The following is a 24,998-nucleotide window of genomic DNA, read 5'->3' as shown; positions in this document are numbered from 1 at the left end:
AACTAAACCTCTCCTATTTATAGCTCATACACATTAGGCTCACAATCTACCAAAAATGGATTTGAAATCCCTTTTTTATAAGGCAAATGAAATTAAAATGGGGTACCTGATTTTTTGATATTTGGATGGGAATGGAGACCACCTCATCGTCACAAATTTTGAAACTTGAAAAAAGTTCTCCTATTTTCGCTCTAAGTTACTTTTTTTTCAAATAGTCAGGTTGAGGGTGGTCTCTAGACAAAAATCCCCTACTTTATTTTTCGATATTTGATCGGGGAAGAGTATTTCCCTTTGTTAATATGAATAAACCATAATCTAAACGTCTCCGATTTACTTGAAATTTACAGGGAATCTGCCCAATTTTTTGTAAATTGAAAGTTTTCCGATTTTCTGGAAATCTAAAGGAAATTTAGGAGGTGGAACACGATACTTAATTTTTTGATATTTACACGGGAGAGCCCTTTCTTTCCTTAATTTTTTAAGTAGACAATTTGAGTTTTCATGAAATTGACAGCCAACATAGAGGGTGCGTCATTTTCCGACAAAGTTATCTTGTCCGTGCTGGACATTTTAAATATTTACATTACCAATTGCTGTTACGAGGGTTGTTTTTTATATTTCCGGCAACCCTAGTGCTGCAATCTGCTAACTGACAGCTCTATCGTGAAGCTTAAATTTTTTTACGTTATACGTTTTGACAATACGAGCGCAATTTGTGTTTACAGCAACTTAAAGTATTCATCTCGCCCACAAAATTTTATTAAATCGGGAACATTTTCGTGTGATTTTTACAGCTTTCGACGTGGATTAACTCAATAGTATGGTATGATGGTATTGTAAATTCATCCAAGACGAATTTCTTGAAAGTCGTCCAATCTGATATGTTCAGAATTCATGTTTTGGAGATCAGAGTGACAAGAGTGCTTTGACAATTGGTCCAAATGCATGCAAAAGCGAGATATCTTAGTGGGGAATATTTTGAAAAACAATAAAGCTATGATTGATACATGTTTTTGTTCTCTAATCCCGAAATATAAAAGACAACCATGCAATGTTTGACCATATTAATAGCATTTGTTACAGTTAAACCCAAATAAATCTGAAAAAGGGAAGCAGTTGCTGTTTGATGAAATTTCAAACATTGTCAGTATTTTTTAAAACTTTGAATGAAAGGTTTAGATCGGCTGAAAAAGGTAATATAGAAAGATACTTAACTTTTCTCTGTTGGTTAAGCTACTCTTGTAATTTAGTCAATGATTTTAATCCGAAATCAAAACAATAATAATGATTAAAGGATAACAGCAAAAAAATGTTTGTTGATCATTCGACTTTAGCTCTTTTTTTACATAAAAATCGAAAATAACTTTTTTGGCACGGAGCAGAAAACAACATTCGATCTGCTAAGCACGTGTTATACATATAGCAGCGTGTAGCTTGTTTTAAATCCTAAAACTAAAACACTGTTATTCGTATATGTATCTAATTGATGATATCACTTTATTAGAAAATTTGGATTAGATGGATTATACCTAAAATGTAATTCAAAATTAAATAAAATGTAATTAATTATGAGTATCAATACAAGGAAATTGGTAAAAATCCAACTGGCCATTCATAGTATAAATTCATGTCAATGCCAACATCTTTTCTCTTAGAGTTTAAGTTTTGTTTTTAAAAGACGTATCCGAATGTCTACCAATATTTTACTTATAAGACATATACCAAATCATATTGGACTCGATAGTTTAGAATTAGGGTGTAAAACAAAAAAACAATACATATAATTTGTTTTACTAATATCCTTTTGGAATGTTAAATGAGAATAAAATAATATATCACAATAAATCAGTAAAAAACTTGTGCACACATGTTGTAATACATAACGTCATCATAATAAATGTCCGAGATTTTTCGAATATATATATGTACGCAGGTGATATACTCTATAAATCTGTTGAGTATATTTCCAAATATACTAATGCAAATTGGTATCATAAGATCAATAATAATAAATTATGTTTGTATAGAAATTGACTGCAGATAAAATAGATATTTAGATTGTAAATATTTTGATATTTAAAATTTAACATATGTTTTCTCTGAACTCGAATGCACGATAATATTTTCTAACTACTACATATTCATTAGAACATCAAATATATAGCGTCTATTTTTTTTCTAAATAGTTTGAGATCGTATTAGATGGCTATTCATTTTATGTCGTATTTTAATATAGCCAATATTAAAGATAAATAGAGGGAAAATATTCGTTGTGACACAACCGTTAGAATTCTTTATCAAATCATTGTGAAATGTCTCACATATTATCCCTTTCCAAATTTGTTCATGTTTACTGTATTTAGAGATTATACATTGGGTTACTAGTAGCATCGAATAACTGCTTTCCAGTTGACTCAATCATAGAGCGTAAAGCAATGCTACGCTGTTTGGAAACAGCTTTGCGTAATATCACTTCGAATACATTGTTCTCGTCAACATTGTCCATTGGCATATGATCGCGCTTTATGATATTATCTTTGGGCTTTTCGAATATCAAGCCTCCGTTATTTGTATCAATTGCAGTTACACATTCAGTGTTAAATTCTTTAGTCCATAATTCCACATTACGACTTGGTATGACTTCGCTGGGGAAACATTGCAGCAGTTCTTCAAAATTGCAATCAGCAACCAAATTATTAAGAATTTCTAAAAGCGAAGTGAAAGAAAGTTAATTTTATGAAGCTATCTTAAATATTTAAGTTTAGCTTTATTAACTCACCAGTTACATAGGATTTCCAATTTGGCAGAAGTTCCTTTTTACTTAAGATTTTCTTAAACAGAGATTCCCATTGTTTTGGTGTAAAATTATTTGACTTTAAAGAGAAAATAAAATTATTATAAAATATTAATTTCAAGTCAAGCGATAATACATGGGTTTGAGAAAGATTTGAATTCAAAGTTTACTGAAAATGGTATTTTTCAAATTCGATTTTGATTTTGTAATGACACCTTTTCTGAAGAAATATTTTAAAAAATGTATTTGGTTATTTAGCTATAATGATTTACGTCGGCATTTAAGATTACCCTCGATTAGGTAAGGTTCCATTAGCAACAATTAACAACAATGCTCGATGTTTTGCCAAACGAGAATCCTTTCTCTTTTTCAGCAGACAGACAACCGATGATTTAACATTCGGCAAACTCAACAAATTGGTGGCCTTATCTGTCTTGGAGCAGCTAAAATTAGTAGGCATTCGAGAGTTGTTGTTATAACATTTTTTAATGTATTTCATCCATTTTGTCCTATACTTGTAGCCAGATCAAGAAACTCTGCGACAAGGATGGGGTGTGTCCAGAGTGATCTGGTGGTGAGACGGGTAGGCTTGGCTGGGCAAGCGAAAAGGTGACGAGTGTCATGTGGCCCTTGATTACAGATGGGACACACGTCACCTACGCTGTTATTAATCACTGATAAGTAGGTATTGAGGCGGCTGCACTTGCCAGCCTCAATATGACAGTGTCCTTGATATGTTGCAATCAATTTCGAGAATGTTGCACCTTTTTTCCCAATCGAAATCGCCATTAGTCTCCGCATAAAGGTGATCCAGGGTTGTACAGCGGGGACATCCTGTTGCAGTTCTAAGGGCATCGTTCTTCCACGTTATTCCACTGCGTGTCGCTTTTTGAGGTGTCCACACTGGCGCTGCATAGTTTACCACTAATCGATCAACAAGGTTTCTTTGTCCGCACCCCAAGTGCTGCCGGCAAACGACTTGAGGGCCTTGTTTCTACCGCGGAGCTTACAACAAATTGCAGTGACATGGGCGGACGACCTAAAAAGGCTGTCGAATGTGACCCTGAGAATCTTGGGGTAATTTGTGGTCGGAATTATTTCGTCGTCGACTCTGATATTCAACTGCCTGCGTACTTCCGCCGTCCATATAGAGAATAGTGTGGCTGAGGACTTGGTGGGAGATATCCTCAAATTTCTTGCATTGAAATAACTGGTAAGATCAGCGATGTAGGCATTTGAGAGTAAAAATCGGAGATGGTCCGAGTAGCAATTTTTTGGGTTTTCTACTGTCAAAAAGTTGTAAACGTTGAGAACGTCATATAACTGTATAAAACGTAAAAAACGTAGTATATTTCAAAAACATCTACAGGATCCTTAGATTTGATTACAAAAACTATGTTTAATATCCTAAAACGTCATATCGAAGTACTTTAGATTTTTTTTATAATAATATTTTGAAATTTTTACTCAAAAAGCAATTTGCAGGCTTAAACCTTTGAATGCAACGCATTTTCAAATTGTTGAAACTGTGAAAATTCTTGTGACAAAAATTGGATTTACGCAGATTTATATTTATTAATAACTCCGATTTTAATACGGCTATGTGAAATCCAACTGGCAGTAGCATGCCCAAATTTACTTTTTTTTTTAAGGAAAACGCATTATCAAATCAAGGAAGACATAAATGGTTCTAAAAAACGTATACCGCACAAAAAATACTTATATTGAAAAAAAAAACTAAGTATTTTTTAAAGGTTAGCATTTTCTTTTAATGAAAACGCATTCATAAATAAACAAGTAAGGAAAGTCTAAAGTCGGGCGGGGCCGACTATATTATACTCTGCACCACTTTGTAGATCTTAATTTTCGATACAATATCACATCCGTCAAATGTTGTGGGGGACTATATATAAATGTTTGTCCCAAATACATACATTTAAATTTCAATCGATCTGGACAGAATTTGATAGACTTCTACAAAATCTATAGACTAAAAATTTAAGTCGGCTGATGCACTAGGGTGGAACACAATGGTAGTAAAAAAAATATGGGAAACATTTAAATCTGAAGCAATTTTAAGGAAACTTCGCAAAAGTTTATTTATGATTTATCGCTCGATATATATGTATTAGAAGTTTAGGAAAATTAGAGTCATTTTTACAACTTTTCGACTAAACAGTGGCGATTTTACAAGGAAAATGTTGGTATTTTGACCATTTTTGTCGAAATCAGAAAAACATATATATGGAAGCTATATCTAAATCTGAACCGATTTCAACCATATTTGGCACGTATAGCTACAATACTAATTCTACTCCCTGTGCAAAATTTCAACTAAATCGGAGATAAAAATTGGCCTCTGTGGTCATATGAGTGTAAATCGGGCGAAAGCTATATATGGGAGATATATCTAAATCTGAACCGATTTCAACCAAATTTGGCACGCATAGCTACAATGCTAATTCTACTCTCTGTGCTAAATTTCAACTAAATCGGAGTTAAAAATTGGCCTCTGTGGTCATATGAGTGTAAATCGGGCGAGCGATATATATGGGAGCTATATCTAAATCTGAACCGATTTCAATAAAATTTGGCACACTTGACTACACTACTAATTGTACTCCTAGTGCAAAATTTCAACCAAATTGGGGTAAAACTCTGGCTTCTGGGACCGTATTAGTCCATATCGGGCGAAAGATATATATGGGAGCTATATCTAAATCTGAACTTATTTCAATAAAATTTGGCACACTTGACTATAGTGTTCATTGTTCTTCTTGTGCAAAATTTTAAGCAAATTAGGATAAAATTCTGGTTTCTGGGGCCATATAAGTCCATATCGGGTGAAAGATATATATGGGAGCTATATCTAAATCTGAACCGATTTCTTCCCAAATCAATAGGGTTCTATTCTGAGCCAAAACACATACATGTGCCAAATTTGAAGTCGATTGGACTAAAACTGCGACCTAGACTTTGATTACAAAAATGTGTTCATGGACAGACGGGCATGGCTATATCGACTCAGGAGCCCACCCTGAGCATTTTTGCCAAAGACACCATGTGTCTATCTCGTCTCCTTCTGGGTGTTGCAAACATATGCACTAACTTATAATACCCTGTTCCACAGTGTGGCGCAGGGTATAAAAAAAAGTACGAAATATTTTTATATTGTCAAAAACTAAGTGTTTTACAAAGGTTTACAACGTTTTTGACGTATGGTAAAATACGTCGTAAATGTATGTCAAGTACCTTATAGTTTACGACAGCCTGTCTCTGGTAGTAATCAGTCCTAAATATTTTTTTCTATTCATTATATCTGTAGGCAGTTGGTTTTGATGTTTTTTATACCAAATAGTTTATATATAAAATAAAAATAAAATTTAAAACAATACAAATAAATAAAATGCAATATATTTAAATATAAATAAAATAATACAAATATATAAAGTTCGAGGAGCAAAAATGGTTAACAAAAAAATATCATTTTACATATTAAATTTATAGTCGTAAATATTTAAAACTTTGTGCTAAATAAACCTGCGTTAGTAGGCATTTGAGAGTAGTAATCAATACCCAATTTCTTTATACCCGTGTAAAAATTGGAGGATCCAATCCTATCTAATAATATAAAATTGGATCTGATTGGATCTGTTCAGATATTGGTTCAGACATAATTAGATATGCACAGATATGCTATATATGGTGCTAGATCTGGTTAGATATAATTGCAGATCTCATCATGTATAGTATAATATCTAATTATATCTGGCATATCTAATAATATATGCTTAGATAGGACCATATATAGCACTATATCTTATAAGATATGGTAGATATAACATCATATCTGACTATATATGGGGTTAAATACGGTCCAAAATATAATAAAAAAAAATCATGAATAAGTTAAAAAGATTTTTGAAATACACGTCTAAAAAACTATTCGAGATATATACACAAAGTTACAGATGGAAAAATAACTTTTGTTTATTTAACGAACTTACATAATACATCTTATGGCCATTTTCATGTAGCTCCGTTAGGCTTTAACTGGCAGTTAACAGAAAGAAAAATGGAAATATCTTTTCTCCGGTTAACATTAACTGAAAAATTTTCAGCAGTTAAGTTTCTAACTGGCATATGGAATATATACGCAAGATGAGAGATATGTAGATATCACGGTTTAAAAGTTCGTTAGCTAACGTAGCACTAACAGAGCTTCATGAAAATGGGGGTTAAAGTATTTGGCAGTTTATAAACATGTTTTTCGAGTTTCAGAACATGGTTGAGCTCCTTCACTTCAGATGGTTTAACAATCTAAAACAGTCAGTTTTGGAAATGGATATAATGATCAGCGCCAGTTTTTAAATGTTTTATCGCATACTGCTGGTTGACGTCAAAAAGAGTAATAAAAATAAATTGTTGAAAATGCGCAAAGAATCGCCTTTTTTATTAATTGTACAGTATAGATATTAGTTTTGGTATTTTTATATAAAAGGGATGTGTAGATATTTGTATCCACTTGACACCTCGAGTAGTAAGAAAAATGTGGGTTTCATCAAAACACTCATTTAGTATTTGTCGTTCCCATGCGCTTGGAGTTTAATTAACCTTCCATCCAAAGCATTATTTAGTATCCTAAGCAGAATTTTTATTTTGAAATATACTCATATAAAAAGACTGCTGTAGGAAACATTGACTGCTGTTTTTTTGGTAAACAAAAAAGTGCTGTTTTCGCAGTTTATCTGCGAAAGTACAATCTGTTAGTTTGGAATAACAGACATACTGCCCAAAAGTTAGTAGTTTGCTTAAATAATAGAACTTCAAACATTAAAAAAACGTTTAGTAGATTTTGATTATGCAATAACATTTCTGAACAAGTCGCCCTTTTTAATATATGTCCCACTCGGAGATAGTAAATTACATTTTATTTAAAACATTTTTAATCGCGGGAAACGTTTCCTTCAAAAGAGCAATGGTTTTGTTGCTTGTCGTAATTGTAAAAAGTAAACGTTGCCCAGATCACCAAAAAGTCGTACCTTGAGGATGGGTGCTTCAATACCTTCTTGGTTTTCTAAGCAAGAAGGTGACGCAGGCACCGAGTGAAATGAGCCTCATTAGTCAAGATGATTTTAATATTTATATAGTAAATTTAATTTAAAATTTCAAACAACAAAAGTTTCTTCTTGTTTCATCTATCATACGTTCTAATAAATGGGTTCTATACATTATAAAAGTGCTTCATGTTTTTAGTGTGAACGATCCATCAGTTTTAACAACAACCTCAATGTCATTATGTCAAATGTCAACGCCGTCAGGAGCATCACTTCTAAACAAATTTAACGCAAGACTAGCTGAGAAAATTAAGAAATTTAATATATTTGTTTTAAATGTGTTCCTTTGATAAAGTGTATATCGTTTCCTTTATTGCGGAGATTATGTAGGTAAGTAGATTATATTTGTTATTTCCTTAGTAGTCATTTTCATATTGTTTTACTATTTTCTAGATTTGGAAAAAAAGAAAACCTCAGTGGTGTACTGGTTAACATGCCCGCCTTGCATTCAAAAGGTCACGGGTTCAATCCCAGTTCCGATCAACACCAAAAATTATTTCGGCGGTGGATTATCTCCTCGCAGTAATGTTGGTGACATTTCTGCTTCAAAGATTCTCTAAGTTGTTTCAGCGCAACGTGAAATGCCGATAGGACTCGATTATAACAAGGAGGTCCCATGTTATTGAGCTAATTATTGAATCGAGCAGCAGTCAGTGATAAGTGAGATGTTGATCACTGTGCTGTAATACTTTATTCGCGTGTCTAAGTCCAAAGCAGAAGAAACAAAAGAAAAAACCCTTGGACAACACTCTAACTCAACTGTCAATACTCTTAAATAGCTTTGATGGATCAATTTAAATTAAACATATTTATTATGCACATACTTTTTGTCTGTATTATTAAATAAAACAATTGATCTCATTTGATATACAAATTATGGGCTTTTATGTGTTGAAAGATCTCGAAAGATACAATTGTATCAAATAATATACAATTGTATCAAATAATATACAATTATATCAAATTAGATCTGATTAGATGTCTCATTTTTGAGATCTGATCAGATCCAATTTCATAGTATTTAGATCTGACCAGATATAACCATTTTTCGGATCTGCTCAGATCTGACCATATCTTGGCTCAGATCTAACCATATCAAATCAGATCCCCCAATATTTACACGGGCTGGTATTCATTTTATCTCTAGGTAGTTAGAATATATGCTTTCTTATGTCCATTTTTTTGTGACGTAGTCTACATATGGCAGTTTCCAACTCTGTTTAAATCTAATATATGTACTTAGTATTAAGGTGTGACTATAAGTCAAGTTCTTGCAGTCCTTGATTGTAGTCCTAATTATTATTTTTAATTGTTTTTTTTTTTTGTTTTGTTTAGTTTTGTTTTTTTTTCTTAAATTTAATGTATTTTCTTTATATTTCTCTTCCACTCAACTTACCTTTCCATATTGCCACAGATATTCCGGACAAAAGTTTAACATGTAATTGATAGCCAAATGTTTTGGTAATATTATCACCAAAAAACTATCAATGCCTAAAAGATTTGGCGTTTTTTGAACAAAGGCAATAAACTCTTCAATAATATCCAACTCGATTTTAGGAGATGCCAATAAGGACTGAAATTAAACAAAATATGATTATGCTATTCCAGAAGACATTGACGTGCAAATTACCTGAATTTTAAGAGTCAGTGTAAGTAACTCATTGTGCCAACCCACGAAACGTACCTCGGTCTCTCCCTCATCGACATTGGGATAGCTAAAATCTCCCCGTCTAAAAGGTGGTAAGCGATTAAGATATTGCGGACGTTCCAACAAACAAGGTATTGGCCGAACAAATGCTTTAATGTGCTTCTCAAATTCTTCACCGCTAAATTTATAATCTGGCAAAAGAGCCAGATTTAATGATTTCGGTTCAATAGCAACACTTGAATTTGTTCCTTTTCCATAGTATAGAAAACTTGTCTTATTCGGATATAAATTTTGTTGTTGAAGTCTCATATCCAGTAGATGGCGCATCATGAAGGCAATGCACTCCATACGTAAACTAAGAAAATCCTCGTTTAACGATTGTTGCTCGACATCTGCAGACTGTAGGTCGGTTATCAAGTCACTTAGGGCTTTCAAACGGCCCATATACATGCGAAAGAGTATCTTCAAACCCTTACTATTGATCTCCGATTCATTCGGCTGTTCATCTGTGTTGAGAAGCGAAGGCGAGGCATTTGAATTTCGTTTGAAGGGCGACTGCTGACTCTGAAGTTGATCGTAAACGATACGATTACAGTTACCGGAATTTCGCATTTCTTCTACAGATGATGTGGGCACCGAATTACTTTCTCCACTGGAATGTCCCAAGGATTCACTATCACGGTCTCCCTCATCGTATTCATCATCGGTCGGAGGCGGTGTATTATTGCTGGGACCATCTTGCGTAGCATTCAATGGATTTACATCCAGCATATCGTAATAGTAAACCTGAAAAATAGGATATTTTCATTTGGACTATTGACAATTGCGGGAAAACATTCATACCTGTAAGATATTAACGAAAATTTTTTGCGAGGTTTGGTAGCCTTTTTGACCTATGTGCGAAGCAATGTAGTTCAAGAAGAGTGTTAGAACTACATCCAAGGTAATACTACGTTCCACACATAATGCATGTATGAAGACATCACTAATAGCCTCTATTAAATCGCCTTTTTCGGTTGCTAACAAGATTGCCTCCGTAAAGTCGGAGAATGAAATCACTTCAGTGTGACTATTGGGTTGTAAGGACTTCTCCTTGGCTTCTCTGTTATAAGGGTTTGCTTGTACTGATTTGGGGGAGCCGCTAACATAGTCACTCGCCTTATTACGCCTTTGTTTCTGATATAAAGTTGTGGTATCATCGAATAGAACATTCTTGTATTTTATTAAGGCCACGGCCAAATCACGCCTATTTGTGCGCGATATAACCTCTTGGGCCAAAATGTAATTTGACATGCGAGCAGCTGTGACAGCAAATAACAAATTATCTTCGGGACTTCTACAACGAAAAAACAAGAATAAATCGAATTAAGAAATACTACCAAAAACTAAGGAATTAGATCGAACTTCAGCTTACAAATTGTCTAAGAACTTCAAATAGTTGATAATTTCGCCACTTATAGAATCTGCTACAACCGGAGAACTTAGCATTATATGGGATATTTCTTGGGGCGAATATTTAATGAAGAGATTGAGAAACTCCAAAGAGAGAGGTACCTGAGTAAAACCTTGCTTCACCACACGACTTGGCGTAAAGAACGGTTTTACCTGCTGATTCAAAAACGAGGCATTCAAACGATTGCTGCCCAAATCCATTAGGAATAATTTGACAGTATAAATAAGTCCTGCCAAATGTTGTGGTTCAATGATGGCAGATGAATCATCGCCGGGTGTTAACGGCGCACTAACCACCTCCCCATTTTCCTCTTCCAAGTATAAGAAATTATTTATGTAATTTGCATAGATCTCAGAGAGCAATTGGTTACACATTTTATAAAATCCTGATGCTTGCATATATATCTCCTTTTTTCTGGATCTAATTGAGAAGTCGGCCAATTTACGACAGTTGTCCATGAATTTGATACGTAGATGGGCCTCTCTGTCTTCGCATAATTTCTCAAATTGCAATGAGGTACTCATTCTTAGCATAACATGGGCTTCTTCCATAAGGTCGTAGAAATTAGAACTACTGGCCGAACGATATGTTTCAGCAATTAATTCCAAATCCAATACAATTTGTTCTACAGCGGGCACCTCCAGATTATACAAGGTCCACTCATTAGTGACTGAGGGTTGATTGGCATGACTGTTACGCAATAGATTATGCTTGGCCTTAGCCTCGGCAATAAATCGAGCAGCAATATTACGTTTTCCTTCGCCAGTACTTCTGCGCTTTGCAGACGTTTCAGAATTGGAATTCGAAACTAAGGCTCCATTGCTAATCAGCACAACGTTATTACGATTCACACAAACATATTGCACGTGCATAAACGAGGAGAGACCCACCACAGCAATAGGAGCATTAACATCAGGGCTAGATTCTTCGGGAAATAATTCGGCTAATGATGGATATTCAAATCGATTGTTGAAAAGCTTGTGCCCAATTCGAGATGTATGCGTTTCTACTGACTCTGTGGTAATGGCATATATGACGTAATCGTTAATGTGCACCTGAAGCACTGGTGCAGTAAATGAATATGTTGCTATAGGTTTCTCATTTTCATTGTACCATTTGCCCTGGGCACAAAACGTGTACAGGTAGCCATCGACACTGCTAGCCACTAGCAAAGCAAAACCAATGCAACTCTGATGTTTATGGGATTTTAATGTTCTACGATTTATGTGTTTAGATGTTGTAATTGCTCCCGGTATCTGTTGATTTCCCATATCGTATTCTGGGTCATCGATCTCATCTGATTCATTATCATTACGCTGATATATGGCCTTCAAATCCATGCATCGTAAAATATCAACAACACGACCGCCACCCGTTTCCGATGTCTTCATGCAAATCTGTAGTAGTTTCCTTATGTCGTATTGCACGGTATTCTCTTCGCTATATGCAGACACGATTTTACCATTACTTGAAATACGCTGTAGAAAAAGGAAATTTTAATTAACAAATCACAGATATTAACAAATACAATAGAGTTGATCTCTTAGCTCTGCCTTATGACATCAATATTGCTTTTGATAAATACCTGGACATTCATAGCTTTAGCCTCATTAACTAATTTTATTTTGATTTCGTTAGCTTTGGTTGGAGTAATGATTATTTCCTGTGTGTCACAAGTTATATTGAGTTTGCCGTTGTTGCCATCTGCATCACTTTGCTCCCATTGCGACTTAATGTCTACCTCGAATTCGCGACCACAAGCAGAATTAACCATACGTGCCACATTGAAATCAATTGGGGTTCTACCCGGATATCCATTTAACGGATGACCGCTTGCAGTTGTTTCCAATGAATCGGTCTCAAAGCTGTTATGACTATGTGTAGAAGGTCCACCACTAGTTTTGCTTACAACACTTGATTCGGAATTCAAAGCTACATCCTCAGGATCAATTTCTATATTATTTTCGATATCGTAATCTTCCCCATAAATTAAAGTACCACCAGCACCATCACCTGCTGTACATACATTACTAGCAAGAACATCAATTACACGAAATGCAATACAGTAGCGATTATTCATGCAAGCTATGACGTTTTCGGCCAAACTTAATTTGAGGGGAACAAAGTTGAGATTGACAAAGAATTTGAATGGTAAGAAATCAATGTATTTAAAACGTGGTTGAGTGCTTTCGTGGACGCATTGCGTATACTCGTACAAATAAATACGTTCCTTGCTACTAACGATTATGTTTCCAGAAGTCTGAAATTAGAAACAAAATGCATTATATAAAATAAAAGAGTTGAAAGCAGATGAAAGTAAAAAAAGAGAAAAGTACAACCATAAAATAAAGTCTACAAAAAAACAGCATCCGGTGTCTGTTTTTATATTTTTAAAATTATTGATCGAGCTCGAACAACAATTCGTAAAATGTTTAAGTTTTTATGAAAATTATCAAAAAATTATATTTTGCGCTAAAATCTTTTTATAGTATTTTAAAACATTTTCCTAATCCACAATTTGAGAAAAAAATAATTTTTATGCAAATTTAATACACATTCGTAATATATTGGTTTTATTGTGTAACAACAGCACCTACATTACTTTTTTGTTTGGTTCAGTCAAACTAGAAGATTGTTTAGTGAATTCTGGTTTAAAAAATAAAAGACAAGATAAGCAAAATTTGCCATTTACCAAGGGAAACTTTTCATTACACAAAATAAACTGGTGAATTGAAAGATTATATGTGACGTTTCACTACATTGTCTTGCTGTATTCCAAATGAAATTAAGCATTTATTTTTTAACGCAAATAACTTTACGATAGCATCGAAGAAGCCTTATTTGCATATTAAAGGTGATAAATAACATTCCAAAATTTTATCACTTAATTTTCAGAAAGTCTGCCATTACAAAATTTTTGTTAAAATATCAGTAATTCGTTTTGTATGAGTGTATTTTTTCCTACTTAGTAGTTATTTTCGTCACTACCGTCTTGATCTCACAATAAATATGACATTATGCGTTAATACTGGGGGTTGATGTAAAGGTTAGTGTCTTAATTATAGAGAAATTGGCTGAAATATTAAGAAATATTTATTTCTAAGATATTTAAACACAAATGAATATGTTTCTCAGACCGTGAAATGTAAATTTAAATAACAACGCCGTACTCTTTGCAGCGATACAAATAACGTTGTAACATTGGATATTTAGTACAAAGAAAAACAATTGTTTTATGCTTTTGCACAAATATGTTATTTCTAACAATGAGCAATACAAAATGTTTAATTTCAACAGATATTTTCATGTCATGGCAACATGTATGATCAACACCTTTACCCTTTACACAGACTGACAACTATATTGACTTGAAATATACTCAAATCGTGAAATGATGTTTAGAATGCATTTCCAATATTTTATAAACTTCGATTATTTTTCTGCATTTGAATGGAAATATCTACCAACCGGACTATTTTATCTTTAACTACACTAGAAAATATCGTGACCACAAATTATGTACGCTATCCTAAGATATCTTACCTGACAGCATTGAATCAAATCCGGAGGACTACGCAATGGCAATTCGATTACATCAATACTTTTAACTAAAGGTGCTTTTGGTGTCGTCATAGATGCAATCCTAATCGTTATAGGCAAATCGATTAGCTTCGATTCAGGAAATTTCCAAAAATTTGCATAAATTCTAACAAACATTTTCGTATCATCTTCAGTATATACCGCAGCATTATTACTGCTGCTGGTGCAACTTATACTCGATGTTGTTGCATGTACTGGACTACCAACGGTCTCCTTCTCCAGTGTAAGAAGATATTTACCTGAAAATCAGAATTTTGCAAAAACAAATACAATAATTAAAAATACACACTAACCTGCTTCACAATATATTAAATTGACTACTTCTCCAACCGTTGCCAAAGTGTATTTATTGGGTGACTTTTCATCATTGCTAGACGAATTTGGTACTCCAGAGTTTGATGACGTTGAATTATTAGCCGGTTCTAGTGCATTTGGTGCAGTTGCTGCACTGACTTCATTTTCTTCTCCTGTTTGTTGTCTGTCGATAATATCATAAATCTCTATAAACTGTTCGGCACTGCTAATTGCAATACGATTCGAATCAATCAGTGTTGCCGACAATATTTCACCGTTTAAAGCAAACGTATTTTGCTTAGCAAAATTATAGGCCTGTAATATTTTCACCATTTTACATCAATTTCCAATCCAGTACCTGTAACCGAACACAATAAAAAAATATATTTTAAAAATAGCTTCGTTGCTTCAGCGATATTTGGTCATAATTCTAGCAACGCCCTGTTCATATATTCAAAAGGTAACGTCATACTTTGGTGTTTTAAATACGCGACCCGTTCATTCAGAGGTTAACACATGTATCCGCGATGACCATCATAATAACACTAAGGAAGTCACACACAACAAATTAACTTGACTCTACACTCTTCTCTTGAAAATTAAATTTTTTGAAGCTAGAATTGCTTTAAAAGAGCAAGAGAACGAAACGAAGAAACGAATTTGTGGCCTTATTAATCGCCCACCACTATAAATTATTATTATGTGTACATCCGTTAACGCATGCCGTCTGTATATGTGTGAAAGTAAATTCTTACAAGTGTAAGCATATTGTTAATGTCTGTCAACTCGTTAATCATCACTTTGGCTTTTATGGACATCATAATCTATTTCAGTTAAAATTTAGGCAAACAAATACGCAAACTTTTAGAAAATGTTGCACTAACATCCCACAAGGGATAAGGGCTAATGTTTACAAAATTGTTTTATACTAGAGAGTAGCAGAGAGCAACAAAAAATTAAATACATATTCGAATAGAGGAAAATAATTATAAAATGTTGGTATAAATCTATAGAATTTTTTATGAATATTAATATAAAAATTAGTTGCTGAGTTTTTGGCCTAATAAGATAATTTAAATTAAACTATATAAGGTGCAACATTTTAGGAGTGTTCGTAGTATAATTTATAGGTCGTAGTTGTGCAAGTAGGCTAATTTCTCCAATAAGAAACATTTTTATAAATCGATAAAGCTGTATCTCTTAAATATAATCTTAATAATAGCCCATTTGTTGTAGATACATAAAAATAACTTGTGAAATAATTGAAAATTTCTCTAAACCAAAATTGCAAGAGCAAAATGAGCATAAAGATAGGGCAAAACCTAACCAAATTATTAACATAGTAAGTAATAACATAATCTACGAGCTATATGTTAGGTATAGTTGCGGCCCGTTATTTTTATACCCTTCACCACTACTGTGGTACAGGGTATAATAAGTTTGTGCATTTGTATGTAACGCCAAGAAGGAGTAATCATAGACCAACCTTTTAGTATACGGATCGGCTTAGAATTAAATTCTGAGTCGATTTAGCGATGTCCGTCTGTCTGTCTGTCTGTCCGTCTGTCTGTCTGTTGATGTATTTTTGTGTGCAAAGTACAGCTCGCAGTTTCAGTCCGATTGTCCTAAAATTTGGTATAGGGTCCTGTTTCGGCTCAAAGACGATCCCTATTGATTTTGGAAAAAAATCGGTTCAGATTTAGATATAGCTGCCATATATATTTTCATCGATCTGGTCATAATTGGCATGTATATCAACCGATCTTTCTCAAATTCCGTACATCCGAATATTTTATGGGCCTCGAAAAACTTGCAAAATATCAGCCAAATCGGTTCAGATTTAGATATAGCTCCCATATATAGCTTTCGCCCGATTTGCACTCATTTGCCCACAGAGGCCAACTTTTTGCTCCGATTTAGTTAAAATTTTGCATAGGGAGTAGAATTGGCATTGTAACTATGCGTGCCAAATTTGGTTGAAATCGGTTCAGATTTGGATATATCTCCCATATATAGCTTTCGCCCGATTTACACTAATATGACCACAGAGGCCAATTTTTAACTCCGATTTAGTTGAAATTTTGCACAGGGAGTAGAATTAGCATTGTAACTATGCGTGCCAAAATTGGTTTAAATCGGTTCAGATTTAGATATATCTCCCATATATAGCTTTCGCCCGATTTACACTCATATGACCACAGAGGCCAATTTTAAACTCCGATTTAGTTGAAATTTTGCACATGGAGTAGAATTAGCATTGTTACTATGCGTGCCAAATTTGCGAAGTTTCCTTAAAATTGCTTCAGATTTAAATGTTTCCCATATTTTTTACTAAAATTGTGTTCCACCCTAGTGCATTAGCCAACTTAAATTTTGAGTCTATAGATTTGTAGAAGTCTGTCAAATTCTGTCCAGATCGAGTGATATTTAAATGTATGTATTTGGGACAAACCTTTATATATAGCCCCCAACACATTTGATGGATGTGATATGGTATCGAAAATTTAGATCTACAAAGTGGTGCAGGGTATAATATAGTCGGCCCCGCCCGACTTTAGACTTTCCTTACTTGTTTAAGCTCACTTAGACTTTTCTGTCCGTTGTGATATCACAATTAGTTAACTTTCTCTTATCAATGAGTTCTGCCCGATAGTTTGCTTAGTTCAATGTCAAGAACCATTATCTGCTAACCTCTGCGGAGGTTCCCAAAGAGTAACCACAGGTGAAACACCGACTCAGCATTGACCTTATTACCAAAAATGGGGCCATATCGATACTTCTATCCGTTCGGTACGTGAACATAGTATCCACCTTGTGAAAACCACAGAGGAAATACTCCACAATATCGTTCCATAATTAGATACTGCTCCTACGTGCACCGATACCTAATGATTACGAGTGTATCTTAGCTAACTTCGCGGTGCAGTTTGGAGTAACAAAAAGGATGCTGATAGAAAATAACAACACATTGTCAGATCGCTGTGCACGCACAAATTTGCAATCGCAGAATTTCTTGATCTGGATTAAACTGTCTAAAACACTAACATCAAGCTGGTCATTAACATTGGTGGGAACTAGCTTTACTTATGGAATGTTTATAATATTACTGATAAAAGTGGTTAGAGAAGTCTTTAAATATCGGCCGATCATATTTAACAACTTCCGCTTATAGTTTACATACATATTTGAAAGGAATGTCGAGATGACCTGTTTTAGGTAAATAATTGACTTTAGACACGAAGGTTTACGTATACAAAGAACTTAAAAAACCCACACAAAACACTAAATATTTATAGGTCATAGGTCAGAATGACACACACACTGTGAAACAAACTGTGAAAACAGGAAACGGAAGAATTTTAACAAGACACACATTAACCAATATTATGATGCAATATTATGAACGAAGGGGTTTTTAGAAAATTGCAATAGGCCCAAATTTGTATAATTGCCATAGCCGACTTTTACACCTATACAGATATAGGTTCCCTAAAAAAATAATAAGAGAGAGGTATTTTCTTTTCTAGTGTAATTAATTTTCACTTTGTTCTTTGGATGAATACTTCAGATAACGTATCAATCAGAGGAAGTGGGCGATTTTCACAAAACTCCATTCTTGTAGACTTCCTCCCAATACATACCACAATGCAAATTTTATTAAAATCTCTTATCCGGTCGAGAACCCAGACAGACGGAACAATTTAATAATCCATGAACGCAATTTCACTAGTTTTTTACATGTTTTCACATAAACTTTAATTTAAGTATTGTTTTTCCGAGTAGTTTCCACTTTGCTATTGTTTTTATATCAGCTGTTTGCCGCAGATATCCCGAAATTGGTGTTGCCACATTTCGGATTTATATCCGAATCAATGCATGCAACAAAGGTTAGAATTCAATACACATTCAAGCATGCTTGTTGCATAAAGCTAATTAAATTCAAATGTATATCATGTCCAACAAATACAAGGATGAGCATTTTTCATAGGTAATGCTTAGTACTAAGTTCGTTTCTGCGAAAAACGAATATCTTCATCTATCTCTGTAAATAGGGTCTCAAACCCAGGGATGTTAACTTATTTATGTGAAATAATATGCCTGCCTATTTTTTCGTGCGAAAAATCCAGGTTTGTATAAATATGTGTCTGAAAATACTCAAAACAATGATTTCGCATTTATTCCTCGCTAATGCCTAGTACTAAGTTCGTTTTTGCGAAAAACGAATATCTTCATTTATCTCGGTAAATAGGGTCTCAAGCCCAGGGATGTTAACTTATTTATGCGAAATAATATACCTGCCTATTTTTTCGTGCGAAAAATTCAGGGTTGTATAAATATGTGTTTTTATATGGAGTATAACAGTTTTTCGTGCGAAAACGTTATCTTAGTACTAGGCTTAACGTTTTTTATATGGAGTATAACAGTTTTTCGTGCGAAAACGTGATCTTGTACTAGGCTTAAAGCCATATCAATTTGATAGTGAATCCCATCTTCAACATTAAATCAAATGCCCTTACAAATTGCTTGCTTTCAACAAATTTTCCAATAGGTTTGAAGCATTAAAATGAGATTTAGTTTGAAAAGTTGTTGCTAATATGTTGAGAAATTGTTGCTAACGTGTTGAACCCTACTATTGAGGGTAATGTCTGTTTTTTGTTGAGAACGCGATTTTCTCTAAAATTTCTCATATTGAATTCTAATCTAATTCTTTGAAAAAATGTTTGAAAGCGTATTGAATATAAGCATTTCTCCAATGCTTGTGTTTATTGGGGTGTATGTGAAGAATAGGGTGGGTGGCTTCAACTTGAGGTCATTGTTCAATATAAGGTCACGCAAAGTGTTTTCACGTTATGCGCCTTGCATACTATAACAGCCTATTTCTGCTATCCGAATTCTAGTCTTCGTTCGCATACAAAATGAAAAACAGCTGATTTTGGTTTCTCTAATCGAAACGAAAGCCAATGCGAACGACGACGTAAAGTCTAAAATTGGGTTTCTCTAACTCGATTCGTTCGCATTTTGTCGAACTGAAATGTCAAAATCATTCACCTGGTAAAGACCTTTCGTTTTGTGGAAAATGCTTTAATAATTGAGAAATTGATTAAAGCTTTTAATGTAAATATGTGATAAAAGTGATTTATATCGATCTATTTTTATACCCTCCATACCATGGGGGTATATTAACTTTGTCATTCCGTTTGTAACACATCGAAATATTGCTCTAAGACCCCATAAAGTATATATATTCTGGGTCGTGGTGAAATTCTGAGTCGATCTAAGCATGTCCGTCCGTCCGTCCGTCTGTTGAAATCACGCTAACTTCCGAACGAAACAAGCAATCGACTTGAAACTTGGCACAAGTAGTTGTTATCGATGTAGGTCGGACGGTATTGAAAATGGGCCATATCGGTCCACTTTTACGTATAGCCCCCATATAAAGGGACCCTCAGATTTGGCTTGTGGAGCCTCTAACAGAAGCATATTTCATCCGATCCGGCTGAAATTTGGTATATGGTCTCTAACAACCATGCAAAAATTAGTCCACATCGGTCCATAATTATATATAGCCCCCATATAAACCGATCCCCAGAATTGGCTTGCGGAGCCTAAAAGAGAAGCAAATTTCATCCGATCCGGCTGAAATTTGGTACATAGTGTTGGTATATGTTCTCTAACAACCATGCAAAAATTGGTTCACATCGGTCCATAATTATATATTGCCCCCATATAAACCGATCCCCAGATTTGGTTTGCGGAGCCTCAAAGAGAAGAAAATTTCATCCGATCCGGCTGAAATTTGGTACATGATGTTGGTATATGGTCTCTAACAACCATGCAAACATTGGTCCATATCGGTCCTTAATTATATATAGCCCCCATATAAACCGATCCCCAGATTTGGCTTGTGGAGCCTCTAAGAGAAGCATATTTCATCCGATCCGGCTGAAATTTGGTACATGGTGTTGGTATGTGGTCTCTAACAATCATGCAAAAATTGGTCCACATCGGTCCATAATTATATATAGCCCCCATATAAACCGATCCCCAGATTTGACTTGCGGAGCCTCAAAGAGAAGCAAATTTCATCCGATTCGGCTGAAATTTGGTACATGATGTTGGTATATGGTCTCTAACAACCATGCAAAAATTGGTCCACATCGGTCCATAATTATATATAGACCCCATATAAACCGATCCCCAGATTTGGCTTGTGAAGCCTCAAAGAGGAGCAAATTGCATCCGATCGGGCAGAAATTTGGAACATGGTGTTAGTATATGATCTTTAACAGCGTTGCCAATTTAGCTTTTTTCCCGCTAGATTTGGCTTTTTTTGAAGACGTTTAGCGGGAAAAAAATGCATTTAGCTTTTAGCTTTTTTTCTGGCTTTTTTTCATGACCCTTTTAGCTATTTTTGGCTTTTTTTATTTTCGACATGTTTCTATTGAAATATGGATAAATCGGCGTTTTTATCTAAGCCTTGCTGCAAGTATAAGGGTTTCCACATATTTCAAAGCTCAGTTGAAACATTAATAATGAGTCCAGCCATTATGCGGGCATTTTTGTAGCAAATACACCTTGTTGTAAAGTTTTTTCATTATATACATAAAAGTTATCGTAAACTTTAAATCTACTATTACCATACAAATTTGTTAGATAAACTGTCAGTAAATTATTGGGAATATTATCATTTGACTCGTTTATCCTTTTTATGTTATTATAATATTCTAAAGTTATTACGATATTACTAAATTAAAATAGTAGATGTGAATAGCTTTGTGCACTGAAAAAATATTGTCGTCTCCTTAAAATACGAACGCGAATTTTGGTTATAATAGCATTTGTGAATTTCTTTTATATAAACTGTTTATTATATAAACCTTGTCCAAAAGACGATAAAGTCGTTTTGTCCTTATAATTAAGTGATTCAACTTAAAAATGGGTATGTTTTCATGAAAGAAGGAAGAATTAATGAAATAGTCTTTAAATGTGAGGAGTTTTTGCATCTTAACCACAAACCAAAATAGCATTCAAAAACTTTATTTTAAAAACGTATATATACAATAATTTCTACTTGAAGTCGAGTCTGAATTTGGAAATTTAAGTTGGCGTTAGCACGTTTTTAAAGCACTTTGATAGCTCATGAAGAAAAGGAAAATGTTTTTACTGGGAAATGTAAACTATAGGAATTTTCTACAATTTAAATAAAAGTAATGTATTTCGAATTTTTCACAATTGCAAAACCAAACTAAAATTTTATTTAAAAAAATGACAAATCATTTTTTTACCAAACCCAAAGCATGCTTAGATCATTTAATATTTTAAAATAACGAGTAAATAAAATAGAGGTGTTGGGAAGGTAGCTCCCACAAAACGAAGGACTTCCAGTAAAAAATTTGTGATAGTAATCAAAATGTATCGAATACGCAAACAGAGCTAATATGCCTTAGATATTGTTACAGTCTCACAGAAGTGGAATTAAAATGAAAATAATATGCATTGTAAGTGAAATAAAGCCTTTAAGTTTGTTAAATTTCAATCAAAAATGTGACTTTTGATACAAAAAAATTTAGCTTTTTTTCTAGCTATTTTTTAGCTTTTTTTTAGCTATTTTTTTGGGCAAATCTAGCGGTTTTTGGTGAAACAATTCTGGCAACGCTGATCTTTAACAACCGTGCCAGAGTTGGTCCATATCGGTCCATAATTATATATAGCCCCCATATAAAACATTCTCCAGATTTGACCTCCGGAGCCTCTTGGAGGAGCAAAATTCATCCGATCCGGTTCAAATATGAACGTGGTGTTAGTATATGGTCGCTAACAACCATACCAAAATTAGTCCAATCACACAAAAATTGGTCCATATCGGTTCATAATCATGGTTGCCACTAGAGCCAAAAATAATCTACCAAAATTTTATTTCTATAGAAAATTTTGTCAACATTTTATTTCTAGAGAAAATTTTGTTAAAATTTTATTCGGTTCATAATAAAATTTTCATCGTTGTCAAAATTTTATTTCTATAGAAAATTTTGTCAAAATTTTATTTCTATAGAAAATTTTGTTCAAATTTTATTCGGTTCATAATCATGGTTGCCACTCGAGCCAAAAATAATCTACAAGATTTTATTTCTATAGAAAATTTTGTCAAAAGTTTATTTCGATAGAAAATTTTGTTAAAATTTTATTTCTGTAGAAATTTTTGTCAAAATTTTCTTTCTATAGAAAATTTTGTCAAAATTTTTATTTCTATAGAAAAATTTGTGAAAATTTTATTTCTATAGAAAATTTTGTTAAAATTTTATTTCTGTAGAAAATTTTGTCAAAATTTTATGTCTACTTTGTCAAACTGAATTATATACGTATTGGATCGATCTTTTTTGATTTAATATATACCACGTATGGACTTACATACAATTTAGAAGATGGTGTTAGGAGGTTTTAAGATACCTTGTCATCGACAAGCGTTACCGCAACTTAAGTAATTCGATTGTGGATGGCAGTGTTTAGATGAAGTTTCTACGCAATCCATGATGGAGGGTACATAAGCTTCGGCCTGGCCGAACTTACGGCCGTATATACTTGTTTTCTTTATAACCGCCATAGAGACCATTTAAGGTAAAGTCTAGCACGAATAAACACATACATTTCGAATGAAACACTCATTAAATGGAGAACTGAACTGTAATTATTGTAGAAATATGGAAATACAAATCCATACCCTGCCAGCATTTCAAAGTTCAAATTCATCCTCATCGCTACCTATGATGGGGGAAGCGTATGAAATGTGCATGAAAGTATTTTGCCATCACTATTGCTACAGGAGCCATTTTATATTTTGTGAAACACCAAGCTCAACGAGGTTCTTATAATTTATTTAGATAAAATCGATAATGAAGTGCTGAAAACATAGTTATTTCGCTTAAAATTGTAAAAGGTATAATGGTGAACTACGTCGAAAACAATCATATACGACATCAAAAACTCGTCGGAAAAGCGCCGTCACTATTGAGAAGTTGTACCACGCCAAGTTACTACGAAAAAGTTTCTCATCAGTGCAATTATTAGGTGCCTATTTAGATCAATTTCGAAGGACGCCAATAAGAACCGCTGCAAACTATCAGAAAAAGTGCATTTTAAGGTAATTGTAGAAGAATCATTGTGGTCAAGTAAAACACGATTGTGTAGATGTTTATTGATTTGATTAAACATTTATAATTTCTTATAAATATAACATTTTTCGGTTTATCTCATCACATTTAACATAATTTTTTGCATTAATAAAAGAATGATGTTGAGTTTTAAAGCGTCTATCAGCCAGTTTGTTTATTTCCGATGGAGACAGCGTGCCTGGAAAAATATTTTGAAAACGATCACCTTATTCTATTTGGAAAGTCGAAAATTGTTCACCATATACCTTTCACAATTTTAAGCGTAATATCTATGTTTTCAGAACTTTATTTTCGTTTTTATTTAAATAAAATATAACAAGCTGGTTGCGCTTGGCGTTTAACAAAAAATAAAATGGCTCTTCTAACAGTAGTGATGGCAAAATACTTTCATGTACATTTTGTACTTTTTGATATGCTTCCCCCATCACAGTTCGCGATGGTTGGGGTGACATTTACGAGTCTGTGGTAGCGTTGAGGATGAAATGGAATTTTGAAATGCTGGCAGGGCACAGACTCGTAAGTGACACTGCAACAACCGCCAACTGTGATAGTATTTTGCCATCACTATTCGCATGAAAGTATTTTGCCATCACTATTGTTACAAGAGCCATTTTATATTTTGTGAAACACCGAGCACGACTAGCTTCTTATAATTTATTTAAATAAAAATGACAATGAAGTGCTGAAAACATTGTTATTTCGCTTACAATTGTGAAAGGTATATTGGTGAACAATTTTTGACTTTCCAAATGGAATAAAGTGATCGTTTTTCAAATATTTTTCCAGACACGCTGCCTCCATTGGGAATAAAAGCACTGGCTGATAGACGCTACAACATGTAGCTTCAACTTGTAACTCAACATCAATCTTTTATTAATGCATAAAAATATTTAAATGTGATGTGATAGTCGTATAAATGTTA

The 24,998-nt window shown here is 33.8% G+C and overlaps 1 protein-coding gene and 1 long non-coding RNA gene across 2 annotated transcripts; one reads left to right on the top strand and one right to left on the bottom strand.

The window, feature by feature from the left end:
* Positions 1–1,463: 1,463 nt before the first annotated feature.
* On the bottom strand, positions 1,464–18,702 carry LOC142232991 (uncharacterized). The gene is made up of 10 exons (XM_075303732.1): positions 18,548–18,702; positions 14,906–15,264; positions 14,556–14,851; positions 12,598–13,272; positions 10,974–12,490; positions 10,403–10,895; positions 9,542–10,345; positions 9,308–9,484; positions 2,780–2,873; positions 1,464–2,706 (listed from the first exon to the last, which is right to left on the bottom strand). Exons 2-10 carry the CDS (start codon positions 15,237–15,239, stop codon positions 2,360–2,362), a joined length of 4,737 nt encoding a protein of 1,578 aa, XP_075159847.1. The 5' UTR covers positions 15,240–15,264; positions 18,548–18,702; the 3' UTR covers positions 1,464–2,359.
* LOC142234682 (uncharacterized) lies at positions 8,130–8,785 on the top strand. Its single transcript, XR_012721679.1, has 2 exons — positions 8,130–8,241; positions 8,305–8,785. It is a non-coding gene; the product is annotated as an uncharacterized LOC142234682 (long non-coding RNA).
* Positions 18,703–24,998: the final 6,296 nt, after the last annotated feature.

This window comes from Haematobia irritans, chromosome 4, assembly GCF_050003625.1.
Source record: "Haematobia irritans isolate KBUSLIRL chromosome 4, ASM5000362v1, whole genome shotgun sequence".
NCBI lineage: Eukaryota > Metazoa > Arthropoda > Insecta > Diptera > Muscidae > Haematobia > Haematobia irritans.
This window is presented reverse-complemented; position numbering and strand designations above follow the sequence as displayed.

What these genes read in the sequence shown, in the direction of transcription:
- LOC142232991 (XM_075303732.1), bottom strand. Translation starts at nt 15,239, where the DNA reads ATGGTGAAAATATTACAGGCCTATAATTTTGCTAAGCAAAATACGTTT. An exon ending in TTTAATATATTGTGAAGCAG is followed by an intron (nt 14,852 to 14,905) that starts GTTAGTGTGTAT and finishes TCTGATTTTCAG; the next exon opens with GTAAATATCTTCTTACACTG. An exon ending in ATTTGATTCAATGCTGTCAG is followed by an intron (nt 13,273 to 14,555) that starts GTAAGATATCTT and finishes TTCTAATTTCAG; the next exon opens with ACTTCTGGAAACATAATCGT.